At 63.0% G+C, this 13,585-nt stretch overlaps 1 protein-coding gene across 1 annotated transcript in view; it reads right to left on the reverse strand.

The window, feature by feature from the left end:
- Positions 1 to 10,277, reverse strand: part of ZFPM1 (zinc finger protein, FOG family member 1) — a 36,761-nt gene extending 26,484 nt beyond the window's left edge. Inside the window, exon 1 of the mRNA XM_068956085.1 lies at positions 10,145 to 10,277. Within this exon, the coding sequence (XP_068812186.1) occupies positions 10,145 to 10,184 (40 nt within the window). The 5' untranslated portion in view covers positions 10,185 to 10,277. The remainder of the gene's footprint in view (positions 1 to 10,144) is intronic.
- Between the last annotated feature and the right edge of the window lie 3,308 nt (positions 10,278 to 13,585).

Below are 13,585 nucleotides of genomic sequence, written 5' to 3' on the forward strand. Positions count from 1 at the left end.
CCGGGGCCGGGATGCTGCCGGGCGGCGCTCGGGGGGCGGACGGGCCTCGGGAGCCCGCAGCGAGCTGCCCTCCTATCAGCCCGGCTGCAGCTTCGGAGCAGCATCCCGGCGGCCGGGCTCCCCCCTCTCCTCCCCGCTATTGGCATTTTTAATATCAACCCAGTGCGAGGAGCTGATAAGGCCGGGGCCGGGCCGGGCCCCGCGCTCCAGTGGTACCTATCGCTGATGAGGGGCCCTTCGCCATCGCCCGAGATAAACCCGACCCGGGGCGGCTCGACGCCCTCTCCGCCGTCGGCCTCCCCGAACGGGGCGCAGCGGGGGGAAACGCCGGCGGGAAGAGCCGTCTCCTCTCTCCACGGCGCAGGGTGGACGGGGGACCGAGGACGGCGGAGCCGGGCCGACGGATGCTGCCGGATGCTCGCGGTGGCCCCGGCATCGCCGAAACGGGGCGGCGGTGACCCCCGCGGCCGGGGCTGCGGAGAAGAAAAGACAAGGAGAGGCAGAGCCTGAGAAAAACCAGCCCTGCTGATATCGGAGAGATTGGTTTCAGCCGGAGCTGCTCCCCCTGCCAAGTCCATATCCTATCTGCGCGGGGTGTAGTTACTTAACATTCATCACTGGCTGAACTCTGTAACTTTATCAGCGCCCGAGCATGGCGCCATCGCCGGGCCCAGCCATTCTCGGCTCTCAGATAGGCCAGATAAACCACTGATAGATTACAGGAGATTGTTTCACTTCAGGGGACGCGATTACTAATACTAATAGCGAGGGAGCCCGCATCAGCTGGAGCAGCCGCCGCGGGGCGGAGGGAGCCGGGGGGGGGGGGGGGGGCGCGGGAAAATAATGAGAAAGAAAATACAGGAACAATGACAATGAAGTGACTTTACGTTTCAGATAGGGCCGATAAAGCGCTGATAGATTTTAAGAGAGGAGCGATTCTAATAGAGCTATCCCCGGCCCTGCCATGCATCAGATGGAGAGGAGCAGATTGCTTCACCAAAAGGGGATGCGACTTTTAATGCAATCCCGGCTTTCCATCTGATAGAGGTGCCGGCAGGCGGTGGAGGTGGGGGGGGAGCGGAGCGGCGAGCGGGAAAGAGGGAAAAACCACGGCAAACCACCCTGCAGCCCCGGCCGTGGCCGCTGGGTGCAAATCCCTCCCTCCCGTCACTTTTCCCCCAAAGCGGAATAAAGCTGCTCCGTTCGGGGACCAACAGGTCTCCCCCGGGGCCGGCAGCGGGCTCGCTTCCCAGCGCATCCGACGGAGGCTCGACCCCCCCCGGGAGGCACCGGACCCCGCTCCGGATGTGTCCCCGGTGTCATGGCCGGGGCCCCCCCCCCGGCTTCCTCGCCCGAGGACGGCGCCCCAAAACGCCGGGCAGCCTCGGCCGCGGCGCTGAAACGCTACCCGGGCGGCGGAGCGGCGGGATGCTCGGCCGCCGGCGCAGCCCGTGGCCGCCGGGTGACGGCCAGGCCAGAGGTCAAGCTGCTGCTAATCTAGCGACAAATTACCCGGGAGATACCCGGCCGGAGCCGTCCCTGCCGGGTGCCACCGGCGGTCACCGAGCCACCGCGGCCCCGCTCCCGCGCCGGCCCCACCGCCGTCCGCAGCCCTCGGCTGCGCGACGCCACCGGGGCAGGGACAGGGCCAACCGCTGCTGCCGCTTCCCGCCGGACGGGGATGCCGGGGGCCCGGGCGGGCGCAGAGCACGTGCTGCACCCCTCTGCCGGGCACATCTCGTTACAGGGATGAAAGGAGGAGGCGAGGGGGAAGACACTCGGCGCCGGTGTCCCCCAACCGCCTTCTCTCCCCACCTCCTAAAGTAGCGGCTGCGTTTTCGGCCCCAGCGCCGCAGATGCCGAGTTTGGGTCTGTGCAAACGCGCGCGCGCGCCTGGGCTTTTCTTTCTTTCTTTTTTTTTTTTTTTTTTTCCTGTTCTTGGCATTTTGGTGGAGCGAGATAAGAGTAAAAAACAACAGAGCTGCTCGGAGAGTGAAAAAGGGAGATAGATAACGCAGATACCGACTCCTACACAAAACAGTCCTGGCTTTATCGCTGCTTTTTATCACAGTTCCTTTAAAAAAAAAATAAAGAGAACAGCCCAACTGGAATGGGGCAACACATTAAAAAATGAACTTTATACTGTTTGCTCTTTAGTTTTATAGTTAGATGAAACAAACTTAGATTTTTGCGGTCGATACCTTTTCCAGCGCAAGGAGCCTAAAAGTCAGGAAGCCCCATTTGCACCACCAGGAATAATTTCGGAACCTGAATTAAAATGAAATTTAAAAAAAAAAAAAAAAAAGCAGCGCACGCTCGAAGGCCGGTTTGGAGGAGATGCCAACGCCGTGCAGCACGTGACAGCACGCCTCGGGGGCGAACCCGGCCGCTCCGATGGCCTCGCTTGGGGCAACCGGGCACGAAGCTTTGAGCATCCTCAAGCCCGGAGCTGACGCTCCAGCTCACTCCCCTCTGCCTTTAACCAGGAGCCTCGTGGGAAAGCGGGAAGCAAATCCCAGTTTCCACCCCGCCTTTCGCGAGGGTCCCCGGCGGGGGGGGGGGGCTCACGGCAGCGTGTTTCGGTAGGGTCTCTCCAAAGCGCCCCCGCTCGAGGCACCGCGCGGCGCCAGGCGGGTCCAACCGATGGCACCCGCCGTCGCGGGACCCAGCGGGATGCTCGCGGCAGGAAAGGCGGGGGCCCCCGAAAAGCGCCTTGAGGGTAGGTATACGCAGGCGCGGGGTTAGGGCGAGCAGAAGCGCCGGGTCCGGTTCCTACGGAGCAGGAGACACGGAGCAGCAAGGGGCCCGCAGCAAGCGGGTCCCGAGGGCCCCGCGGTTCGGCTGGCCTCGGGGCCGCCCCGGCGCGACGCAGGTACCCGACGCCTCTCCCAAGCTGCGGAGCTTCCTCGGGGCCGGCTGCAGCGATCGCCGCCGAGGACACTTTGCGCTGCTGGGCGCGAAAGGCCCCCGCGGCCGGTCCTTGCCCGCGCCGAGGAAGGGCATCACGCAGCAGAAAAAAACACGGGCCATGGCGAGAAAAAGGGTAAGGGAGGAGGAGGGGGGGGAAAAAAAAAATAAGAAAGCGGACGGGAGGTTTTTCCCTCCTCTCGCACTCCCTTCCCTACCTTCTTTTTGAAAAACATAATTTATCTGTGTATTATCAAGAAATCCAGACACTTTAATCAGTGAGCTATGAAGTCAGTATTTCCATTCTTATCTAGCGGAGGAGTGGAAATGGAGAGCAGATAGGCAGCTCCGAGCCGATCCGTGGTGGGGAATGTTAATGGGAGGAGCGGCAGAGCCATTGGCTACCGAGCCGCCGCTATCGCTGCCATTATCGGCGCCTTATCACGGCAACCATCGCGGCGCAGTAATGGGGCCAGTTCAACTTTCCGCATTATCATAGGAGCTGCAACGAGCACGAGAGGCCTCGGCTGGGAGACAGAGAAGTGAGCAAGCGCCTGGACTTCCCATCTGGAAAGCAAAGGGAAGGGGAAGGCGGTGGGGACGGCCGCCGGGCAAGTCCATGCCGATCCCCGGGGAAAGCCGGTACCGGAGCGCCCCGCGGCTCCGGCGACGCTCGCGGGGCCAGGGGGCGATTTCGGCCCCCGGCAGCGCCGTCCCGCAGCGGGCCGCAGCCACCAACCTTGCCTCCCACCGCACAAACTAGATATACGTACATATATATTTATTTATACATATACATACACATGTGTATGTGTGTATATACATATACAAACACATACACACTAGTTCATCAGATTACCAAATTAGAGAAGCGCCTTCCCTCCATGCGCTCTTGAATGGGAGATGTCAAGAAAATATGTTGATGTGAGAAAGAGGAGATAAAGAATTATTTTGGAGGAAAAAAAGCCGTGGAAGGCTCTTATCGGGAGTGACTCATACGCACACACTCCTTAACCCTACTGCAGCCCAAGGTCAGCGGTTGCATTCCTTTCGGCATTTCATCCCTTCCAAAAAAACATGTTGCTACAGGAACAATGAGGAGCCTTTACCGCCGCGGCAATCGGAAGAGGGAACTTTATTACCCCCGAAACACTTGAACTTTTCTGATAAAATCCGGAGCAGGACATCGGCTCGGCCAAGCTGAAGCGTTCGAAAATCCTGAGTCAGGCAACAACAACAAAAAAAATACGGTCAGGGGACGCGCCGCAGAGACGGACGGAAAGGAAAGGGCCCGCGGGTTTCATTCCCGCTCTTCTCGCGACCGGGAGGGCTGCAAGGCCCGAAACCTCCGTTTTTCCCCCCAACTCCGCATAGGAAAAATGAGGTCATCGGCCAAATCACGGGACTCCCGGCGTCCAAGCGGGGATGCCGCCCGGGAAAGCGCGCGCCTCCCCGCGAGCCCCGGAGCGCCTTTCCTCAAACAGCAACTTTCTCCTTTTTCCCCCCCTTTTTTTTTTTTCCTCTTCGTTTTTAAATACAGAAATCTTGAGAAACCACGAGGTTTGCCTTTTCTCCCCAAATTGCTATGCCTCGCCACCTGGGCTGTTTACTTCCTCTCTGCCGTTTCGCCGCGGCAAGGCCGGGACCCGCCAGCGCGTTTCGCCGCGGCAGGTACTCGGGCGAGACCGCACCTCGCGGCCTGCCAGCGCAGTGGAAAAAAAAAAAAAAAGAAAAGAGACAAAAAAAAAAAAAATCGGGTTTTGTTTTCCTGCCATGGCGCAGCCTGCAGCGGCGGTTTTCGGAAGCGGCTGAGCGCTTTCGGGGGCCAAGCCCGGGCGCCCCGGCTTTGGCTGGGCAGCTCAGCCTCCGCGTTCGGGGAAGGCAGCGGCTGCAACGGGAACAAGCGCACGTGTTACAAGCATCCTCCTCCCTCCCTCGCAAAGGAGGCGTTTAACCCAGAACGCGCCTACGCCAAAAAGGCCATACCGGCTCCGGCCCAGGCTTTGCCAGCCCCGTCGCTCCCAGTTTGGGCTGCTCCGGAGCGTTATGTTTCCCAGCATCCCTCCGGCCAGGGATGCCGGCGGCACCAAACCGGCGCCGGCTCAGGGCATCGCGCCGCGGGCTCGGCTTCCTCGCGGGATGCATCTCCGCGCTTCCCGCTGGCGGCGGATGCCGAGGCCGGAGCCACCGTGCCGGGGGGGGGGGTGGGGGGGACAGCACGGCCCCCTCTCCCGGAAACGCGGATCACCTGCACCGGCGCGCTATCTCCTTGTACAATCGGTGCTGCAACACCCCTGGGGAAATTATTGCTTTCTTCCAAGCCCGGATTGCCAAGCTGGCCGGCTCGCAACTTGGCAAAAGGGGAATCGGCAGCTTGCTAGGTGGCCCTGTGATTCACGAAGGAAAATAAGACCTTGCCCAACCGCGCGAGCTCAGAGCCAGAGGTGCAAATCCCAGCCGGAGGCAGCATCCCGGCGTGGCACGGCTCGGGAACGTCCCCGCCGCGGGAGCATCGCCGCCCGTCCTGCTGCCGGGGTCTCCGGGACGGCGACCGCCTCCGGGTACCCGCCGGGAGGAGGAAGAGCGGCATCAGCCGCCAAACAAACCAAGCCGAGCGCCTCTCCGCCCCGGAGGCGGCCGCCTGCCAAACCTCCCTCGCCAACTTGGCCGCCGACGCCACCTTGCCCGTCCCGCGGCCGCCTGCCGCGAGGGACGTGTGCCGGGGCTTTCGGCAGGACGGGTTTTGCCGCGCCGCCGAGCGCCCTGCGCGAGGCCGGGGACCGGCCCGGCTCCGGCGCTGGGAGCTGCCGGCGCTTTCCCTCCTGCCCCGAGGGACCGGGATATCGCTCCAGCTGCCGGATGGGTCATTGCTGGAAAAGGGAAGGGAAAGAGAGACTTGGGCCAGCATCACTCGCGGCCGGCCACGTCCCAGCCCGCCGAGCCGCCCGGTCCTGCCCGGAGCGCCAGCTTTCCCGCGGCGCTGCCGGGCTCCCGGCACGACCAGAAGAGGCTCTTTTTGGCGGGCTGCGGTGCGGCGGCCAACCTGGGCCACCTTTCCCCATCCCGCGCCGGAGGGGCGGCCCGAGAGCCGCGGGCGACGCCGCGGGGCCGGGCCGGGTGCCGCGGAGGCTGGTATCCGGGAAGAGCGCGGGAAAGGGAAGGCGAGTCTGGCAGATCACAGAAAATACCAGTTTCCGAAGCGGGAGCCGAGCGGGGAGGCGTTGCCAGCACGGCGCGCCTCCCCGGGTCCTGCCTCCAGCCGGAATAACGCGCCGCTCCAGACACCCGTCCTGCCAGCCCTCTGCGGGGCGCCTCTCCCCCGCGCGCAGCTGGGGAAACTGAGGCACGGAGCGGCGGCGCTTTGCTGGGGCGGCCCGGGAAGGCCGGCGGGCGCCGGCTCCAGAGACGACGGAAAAGGGCAGAAGCGCCGGAGAGGCCGGAGGAGGGAGAGCGGCGAGAGCTCATCACCGGGGCGCTGCCGGAAGGAAAGGATCGACGCAGGGAGAGAGCAAACAGCGAAGGAGAGGAGAGGGCAGGAGGCGTGCCGGCAGGATCAAAAACCACGGGGTTACAGCGCCGGGACTAAAAATAGACGCTGGTCTGGCTACTGTAATCTTTACAAGAAATTTGCTTCGGTTTTCCCGAGCGGCTGGCAGCGGGATGAGCCCGGCCGCCCAGGGCTGCGGAGCAGCAGAGACCGAGGCTGAGCGCGGGAGAGGGGGAGGGAGAAAAACAACAACAACAAAAAAAACCCCGAACAAAAAAAACCCCAGTCGCGAAGAGGCATGGTTTAACAACGTAGATCACGCTTGCTATCTAACACCATCTAATAGCAATTAAAGAATATCCACACACAAAAATGTGACTCTGCTTCCAGCCCCCGCTCCCCCAACGTATTTGCTACACTTAGCAGAATGGCAGATAGCGATCAAAAAAGAAAGTCAGCCTCCTTCAAACTAATGCAACATCTGTAGCTGATAAAAGGCGCTGAGGAAAGCTCATCTTCTAAACGAAGCTCATTTCACAGAGCGTGTGCATGCAACGGGGGGGAAAAACCACCCTAGGAAGTAAAATATATATGCAGTCCCCCCCCCCCCCAATCAGATAATTAAAAACGCTTGCATTAATCACATTTGCAATGGAACAAATTGCTGGAGCCCTTTTGCCCCTCTTTTCAGTGTTTGTTATTGTAGCGAATCCTGCTCCAGTCTGGTCGGGAGAGATAAGTAGCCCTTATCGCACTTGGCAATCTGTATCAGTATGGAGATCGGGCCTCGGCGCCTATCGGGGTTCACATCTCCTCTAGCTGAAAGCAGAGTAGAAAGGGAAAAGGAAAAAAAAAAAAACAAAACACCCACAGGCAGGCCCCTGCAACTACTGCAAAGAAAACATTCGCTTCCAGTTAATTTAGGAAAAAATTATATATATTAAAAAAAACAAAACAAAACACACAACACACAGAGAGGCACATCAGCAACATGAGATCAATCTCCCGCTTATCAGCTTCCCCAATCTAGAGAGCCAGCGCTGTAACTGCATGCACACGCAGCTGCCAGGAGCCTCACTCGTCGTATGTGTGCCCGCACTCCCATGTTTGAAGTTAATAAATATAACAGGCTATCTGGGTTGGAGATCAGCTCCTGCTCTCTATCAGCCCCTCACATCTATCTACCAGCAGAACAAAAGACAGAAAAAAAAAAGAAAAGAAAAAAAAAAAAAGGCGGCAGCTGCACGGAGGTTGCTGTGTTGTCACGGCCTCCGAGAGCTGCTGATGGAAGCGGGGGGACGAAGCGCGGCCTCCGTCGCCGTCGGTGCCCGATCCCATCTCGCCCAGTCACCCCCAGCGCACGGCGGCAGCCAGCGCGGCGAGCACCCGGCACCGGGGCGCTCTCCGACACCGGGCACTTTCTCCACTACCTGCAACTACTCTCCGCTCCCAGTTGCCATCAGCTTTTAATACCGTCACACCACATGCCATCTAAGTTTAAAGCAGAGCGGGGATGCTCGGCAGAGCGCTCGCCTTCCCGCGGGGACCCCCGCGGGCTCCCTGGCCCCCCGGCACCTCCAGGCGTGGGCAGCCGGGCAAAAAAGTTGATCTGCCTATTTAAGCAGCTTGCTAAATGAGAAAGCAAGGAGGAAAAATAAGAAGAAGAAGAAGAAGGCGGCAGCTGAACTAGCTGGTTAAATATAGTCCAGCGCTGTCTGATCTTTGTCTTATCGCTCCTGGCGATCACACGCTCTCCCCGCGATCTCCCCTCCGAGCCTATCTGCGTTTCACATCAAGAAAAAAAAGAAAAAAAAAAAAGATGAAGAAGGAGAGAGAACATAGCGTCACTGAGGAAAATAAAATGAGCAGATACGAATCTGGAGGAGGTTTTAATGCTTCAGCCGAGATGATAAAAAGGATAGAGTTTGTGGAAACAGGTCCGGTCTGTACATTAGAGGAGTCTGGTTACCAGAGCCCTGATTCATGCATACTTTTCTCTCCTCAGGAGAGAGCAGGAACAGGCGGCAGAACCGTGCTCTCGCGGCGCTATACGTTTCTAATGACTGTTTTCATGTTGACACATACAGGAAGGGTTCCAAGCTTTCAGCTTTTAATCAGTTTTGGCCATCGCTGGCGGCCTGAGATCAGCCTCCCGCTTTATCGTTTCTTCGCATCTCTGCAGCGAACAGCAGAGGAAGGAGACGCGAGCCGCCCTCGGCGCGGCTAACACGTTCGGCCGCGCTGCCCGGCCCGGCGGCGGCCCCGCTCGCCCGCGGCCCCGCTCCGCGGCACGGCTGCCGGCCGCTCGCTTCCTGTCGCTAGCGGCGCGCGTATCCCACGCGGCGAAACGCAGCTATCGCCGCGCGCATCAGCATTGTTATTTCGGCGTTCGAGGCAGCGACGCTACCGCTGGCTCCTGCGGTAACTTCGGCCCATGGGAAGGGGAGAGCGGCGCAGGGCTCCAGCCCCGCGTGTTCCAGTGCCACCAAGAGAGGAGTCACCTCCCCGTGGGACTTTACCGCCTAACTGTGAGGGGCGCCGGGGGGGCGAGGGGGGAGCTACAGAAGTTGGATAAAAATAAATAAGAAAATTATCAAAGGAGGAAAAAAAAAATCAAGAAGGCAGCTGGGACTGTTTTTGACTCTAACCGGGTAAAAGTCTAGCTGAGCTTTTATCACCAGAACAATCACCCCAGGCAGGGAAACAGGTAGGTGCAACTCAGCCTTGCAATTATTTCAAGAGAAAGATAAAGCTATATTATCACATGCTGGCCAGCCTTCCCTATCCTCACATCTCGGCGCTATCACCAGCTTCAATCTGCTTGGGGGGGGGGGCGGGGGGGGGCAGCCAGCCAGCTAAGCCCGTCGCTGAAAAAGTTCCAGCACTTTACAGAATTTCTCCGAACAGGCTCAGCGCGGTCGCCTCCTCTCCGCCAGCCCCCAAATCACATTCTCCCCGGTGGGGCAGTTTGGGTCCCCGGGGGACAGCCACGATCCGGAGGCATCGCCAGGCGCAGCCTCGGAGGGGGCGCGAAACGCAGCGACCCCACGGCCGCGCCTCCGCCTGCCCCGCGTCGGCCCCTTCCCAGGCTCCGCTCCGGCATGCGGAGCGCGGCCGGCCCAGGACGGGGTAAAGGTTGAGGCCGAGCAGGCCGGCGGCGGGGCGATGCCAAGGCCGGCGGCGGAGCGGGGCCCGCCGAAGCCCCCGAGCCCGGGCGGCCCGACGCGATGGATGAGAGGCAGGCGCAGATTAGATCACAATTTCAGGCCGTCCCGACGGAGCGATCTTATCAGGACGGGACTTGCAGAACGGAATATTTTAAAGCTTTATCTACGCCCTGATCGGGAGCGCCGCTATCGGAAACATCTCGCTGGAAGGAGAGAGGGGAAGGAGAAAGGTGGGAGGGCGGCCAAGAGGAGGCGGCCGGGGACGAGCGGGCGAGACGGAGCCCCGCGGCCGGAGCCGGAGCTGGAGCCGGAGCCGGGGGGGCGGCGCCGGGCCGGGCCGGGCCGTCGGGGAGCCCGCACGCCGCAGCCCGCCGGGAAGGGGTGCAGCGACCCGGGGCAGGGAGCCCGGCTCGCCTCGCCGGGGGTTTAGACGGCTTATTAAAAAGGAGGGGGGCGTTAAAACGAGGGGGGGGGGCAGGAGGAGGCGCAGCCCCGAAGCCGGGCAGAAAGGGGAGGCCAGGCGGAGCGGACAAAGCAGGCCGGGGAGGAGGGCTGCCCCGAGGCGGCGGGGCTCGGCACTCACGTTTGATCTGCCGGGGGTTGCTCTGTTTCCTCCTGGACATCGCTCGGCGGGGGGCGAGCCCGGCGCCCCCGGGGCTGGCGGCGCGGACGGCGGCAGGTGGGTGGCGGCGTGCGGGCCCCCGGCTGCTCGCATGCCCGCCGGCCCGGCGCTGCCCGGGGCGAGGCCGGGGCCGGCTGCGGGCGGGCGGCGCGGCGCGGCGGGGGAGCAGGGGCCGGGGCCGCCGCCGCCGCCGCCGGGCTCCGCCGCCGCTTTTTTTTTTTTTCTCAATGGGGCCCCGCAATGTATCAAACCCGCGGAACGTTCCACGGGGGCGGGGCCGGCCCCCGCCGCGCGCCGCCGCGGCCGCCCATAGGCCGCCGCCCCCTCTCCTCCCCCCCCCTCCCTCCCGCCGCCGCCGGCCACGCCCACCGGATGGCGTGGCCGCCCCGGGGCGGGGCCAGGGGCCGGGGGCGGCCGCCGGGGGGCGCGGCGGAGCCCGGGCGTGCCCGTACCCCCGAGGGGGCTGACCCCGGGCGAGGGGTGGCATTGGTGGTGAATCGGGGGGAGGGTCTTCCGACTCCCCCCCCCGCTCCGAACCCCTGGCGAATGTCCCAACACCCCCTTGCGGGGGCTCAACCCCTCCTTTGGGGTCCCCCCGACTCCTCCCACTCCCTCCTTTGGGATCCCCCCCCTTTGGGGTCCCAAGCTCCCCATGAGACTCTTAACACTCCCCCCCACTTTTGGGGCCCCAGCACCCTCCCTCCTTTTGGGGTCCCCAAGCCCTCCTGTGGTTTCCCCAAACTCCCTCCTTTGGGGTCCCAACCCCCCCACCCCCACCATGAGGTCTCCAGTCCCCCCACTGGGACCCTCATTCACCCCCTTTCCCTCCTCCCCACCTTTGGAGTCCTCAGGCCTCTCCTGTGGGTCCCCCAAACCCCTCCTTTGGGGTCCCAGCCCCTCCTTTGGGCACTCACAGCCCGGAAGGTCCAGCCCCTCTAGGAGGCCCCCATTTCCCCCTTTGGGATCTCAGCTGCTCCGCTGGGGCCTGAAGCCCTCTTTTGGGTCCCCCAGATCCCCTGAGGGCCCCAATCCCACCTCTGAGACCCCCAAACCCTCCTGTGGGGCCCTCAGCCCCCCCCATGTATCCCATACCCCTCTTTGAGGCTCCAACCCCCTCTTTGGGGCCCTCCAACTGTCCTGGGGGTCCTCAAGACCCCCCCCCTTTGGGGTCTCCACTGGTTCCCCCTCTGGGGTCCTGACCCCCCTCCACCTGTGGGGCTCCCACACCTGCCCATGGGGCCTCAACCCCCCTTTGGAGCCCCCCCAACCCACCTTCAGGACCTCTCCTTTGGGGGCTCCCAAGGGATCCCACCCCCCTGCGACCCCACTCCCCCTGTGGGCAGGACCCCACCCCCAGCTCGCCCCATGTCAAGAATAAACCAGCAAGGGGATAACCAAGGGGACCCCCCCCATCCCACTGCCCCCCCATCCCACCACCCCCCGGGGGGCATTCGGGGCGGAGGGGGGCTGCTGCTGGCCGCGGTGCCCTGTGCGGGGCCGAAGGGTCGCGGGCTGCATCGCTGCCCATCCTTGCGGGGTGGTGGTGGTGGGGGGGGGGCTGGCGGCGGTTTTAAGGATTGGGGAAACCGAGGCACGGGAAAAGGGCCCTGCATCCGGGGCGCCCTTTCCACGCTTTCGGGGGAAGCGGCGACATCCCGCGTTGTTCCGGAGCGCGTGGGCGTCCCGGGGGGGGGGGGGGGTCGCGAGCCCTCGCTGCTCCCTTGCCCCCGACTGCCGCGCGTCTGCAGCGACCCCTCCAGCCTCTCGCGCCCTGCCGGCTGCCACCGTCCCCTCTTGTCCCGGCTGACGCCTCTTCCAGTCGGGCTAGTGCTCACACGCGTGGTCCAAAACCTGCCCGGGCGCGAGGTCCCCCCGCCGGCGGGGCTGCGCCCCGGCGCTGTGTCACCTCCCCGTGGCAGCGAGCAGGCCGTCGGCGGGGCTGTTTCGGGGCTAAGCGGAGAGGTAACAGGAGCCGCTGGGATTTTGCCAGCGCCTGCTGGAGGCCAGAACGTTTCCGCCAGCGAAAATAACCGATACGGGCCAAACTGTGCTCGGTTCCGGGCGAGGGACCCTCCTGGCCTCGGGGGGCTCTGCCCGGAGCTGCTCGGGGACGCGGCGGGGGGCCGGCGCGGGGCGTTTCGCGCCGAGCTTTGCAGCAGGAGACACGAGAGCAGAGCGACTGACGGGCCGAAACGCGGCGGGGGGGTCCCCGCGGGCAGAGCCCGGCCGCCCCGTTCCTGCCGGGGCTGGGCGCGCGGAGGAGCGGACGAGCCCGCCGCGGGCCGCTGCCTCGAGCATCCTCTCGGCCGGCTGCAGCCCGCGTCCCGCGCCCGGAGTGCTCAGCGCCGCGCGACGCCTGCCGCTGATCGACGCGGCTGCTTTTTTTATTTTTTTTGTCTTTTTTTTTTTTGTCCTTTTTTTTTTTTTAAAGGTTTTTAATTAACTTCCTGTTTCAATGGTGGAATAATGAGTTTTAAGCACCGCATGATTCCAGTAAAGAGGTCAAGCCGGCAATGAGGATGTCAAAAGAAATTAAGTTAGGAATTAAGAAGAGTTCCAGGGGAAAAAGAGAGAGCGGGAGGGAGGGAGATGCTGCCGTGAAAAATACTTTGCTCTTCCTTCAGTTGGCCATTCGGCCCCCAAGACGGTCGAGTCCGAAGCCAGCGAGTGGCACGCTGCTTTTTTCACCTTGTTTGGCCCCGCTGGATTCAAACCGTAGCCTTCCTGGAGACCATCACACCCCAGGGCACGTCGATCGGCTTCCAGTGCCTTTTAATTCCCTGCCACCGCTCACGTGCCTAACGAAGTTAAGCGCGTGCGTAACGTCTTAGCCAGAGTCTTTGCAGGGTCAAGGCCAACGAGACGTGCCGGTCCTCTGCTTCGGCTCAGCGCTGACGGGAGATAACGCCGGCGAAGGCGCCGGCGGCTTGCGCCGGGGCGCGGAAGGGGCGACTCAAGGTTCCCGGCTCTGCCCGGGGAACGGGGCGCTCGGCGGCGGCCGTGGCGGAGCCGCAGCAGCCGGTCCCGACGCCGCTGCCCGCGGCCGGGTTCCCCGGCTGCAGACGCTCGCCGCACCGGTGTTCCTGCCAGTGCCGCGGGCTGCGGACGCCACGGGGGTTTCCCTTCCCGGGCTGCTGCTCCGCTGCCTGGGCACCCTTCCCTCGGCGTAACTTTGCCGGCTTTAGCGTCTCCCACCGATTCCTGCGGGCCTGTTGCACGCTGTGGGGGGGGCGGGGGGGGCTCCGGCTGGGGTTTCGTGAGCAATTTTTGGCGCTGCGCTTCAAGGAGAGGATGCAACCGGGGCGCCTGCGGCCAGGAAGAACGAGAGAAGCCTGGGGACCACCGCGGATGGGGAAAGGCAGGAAGCGGGGCTGGGCTGCTCCTAGGAAAAGCCTCTCCCCC

Source organism: Struthio camelus, chromosome 10 (assembly GCF_040807025.1).
Source record: "Struthio camelus isolate bStrCam1 chromosome 10, bStrCam1.hap1, whole genome shotgun sequence".
NCBI classification, from domain to species: domain Eukaryota; kingdom Metazoa; phylum Chordata; class Aves; order Struthioniformes; family Struthionidae; genus Struthio; species Struthio camelus.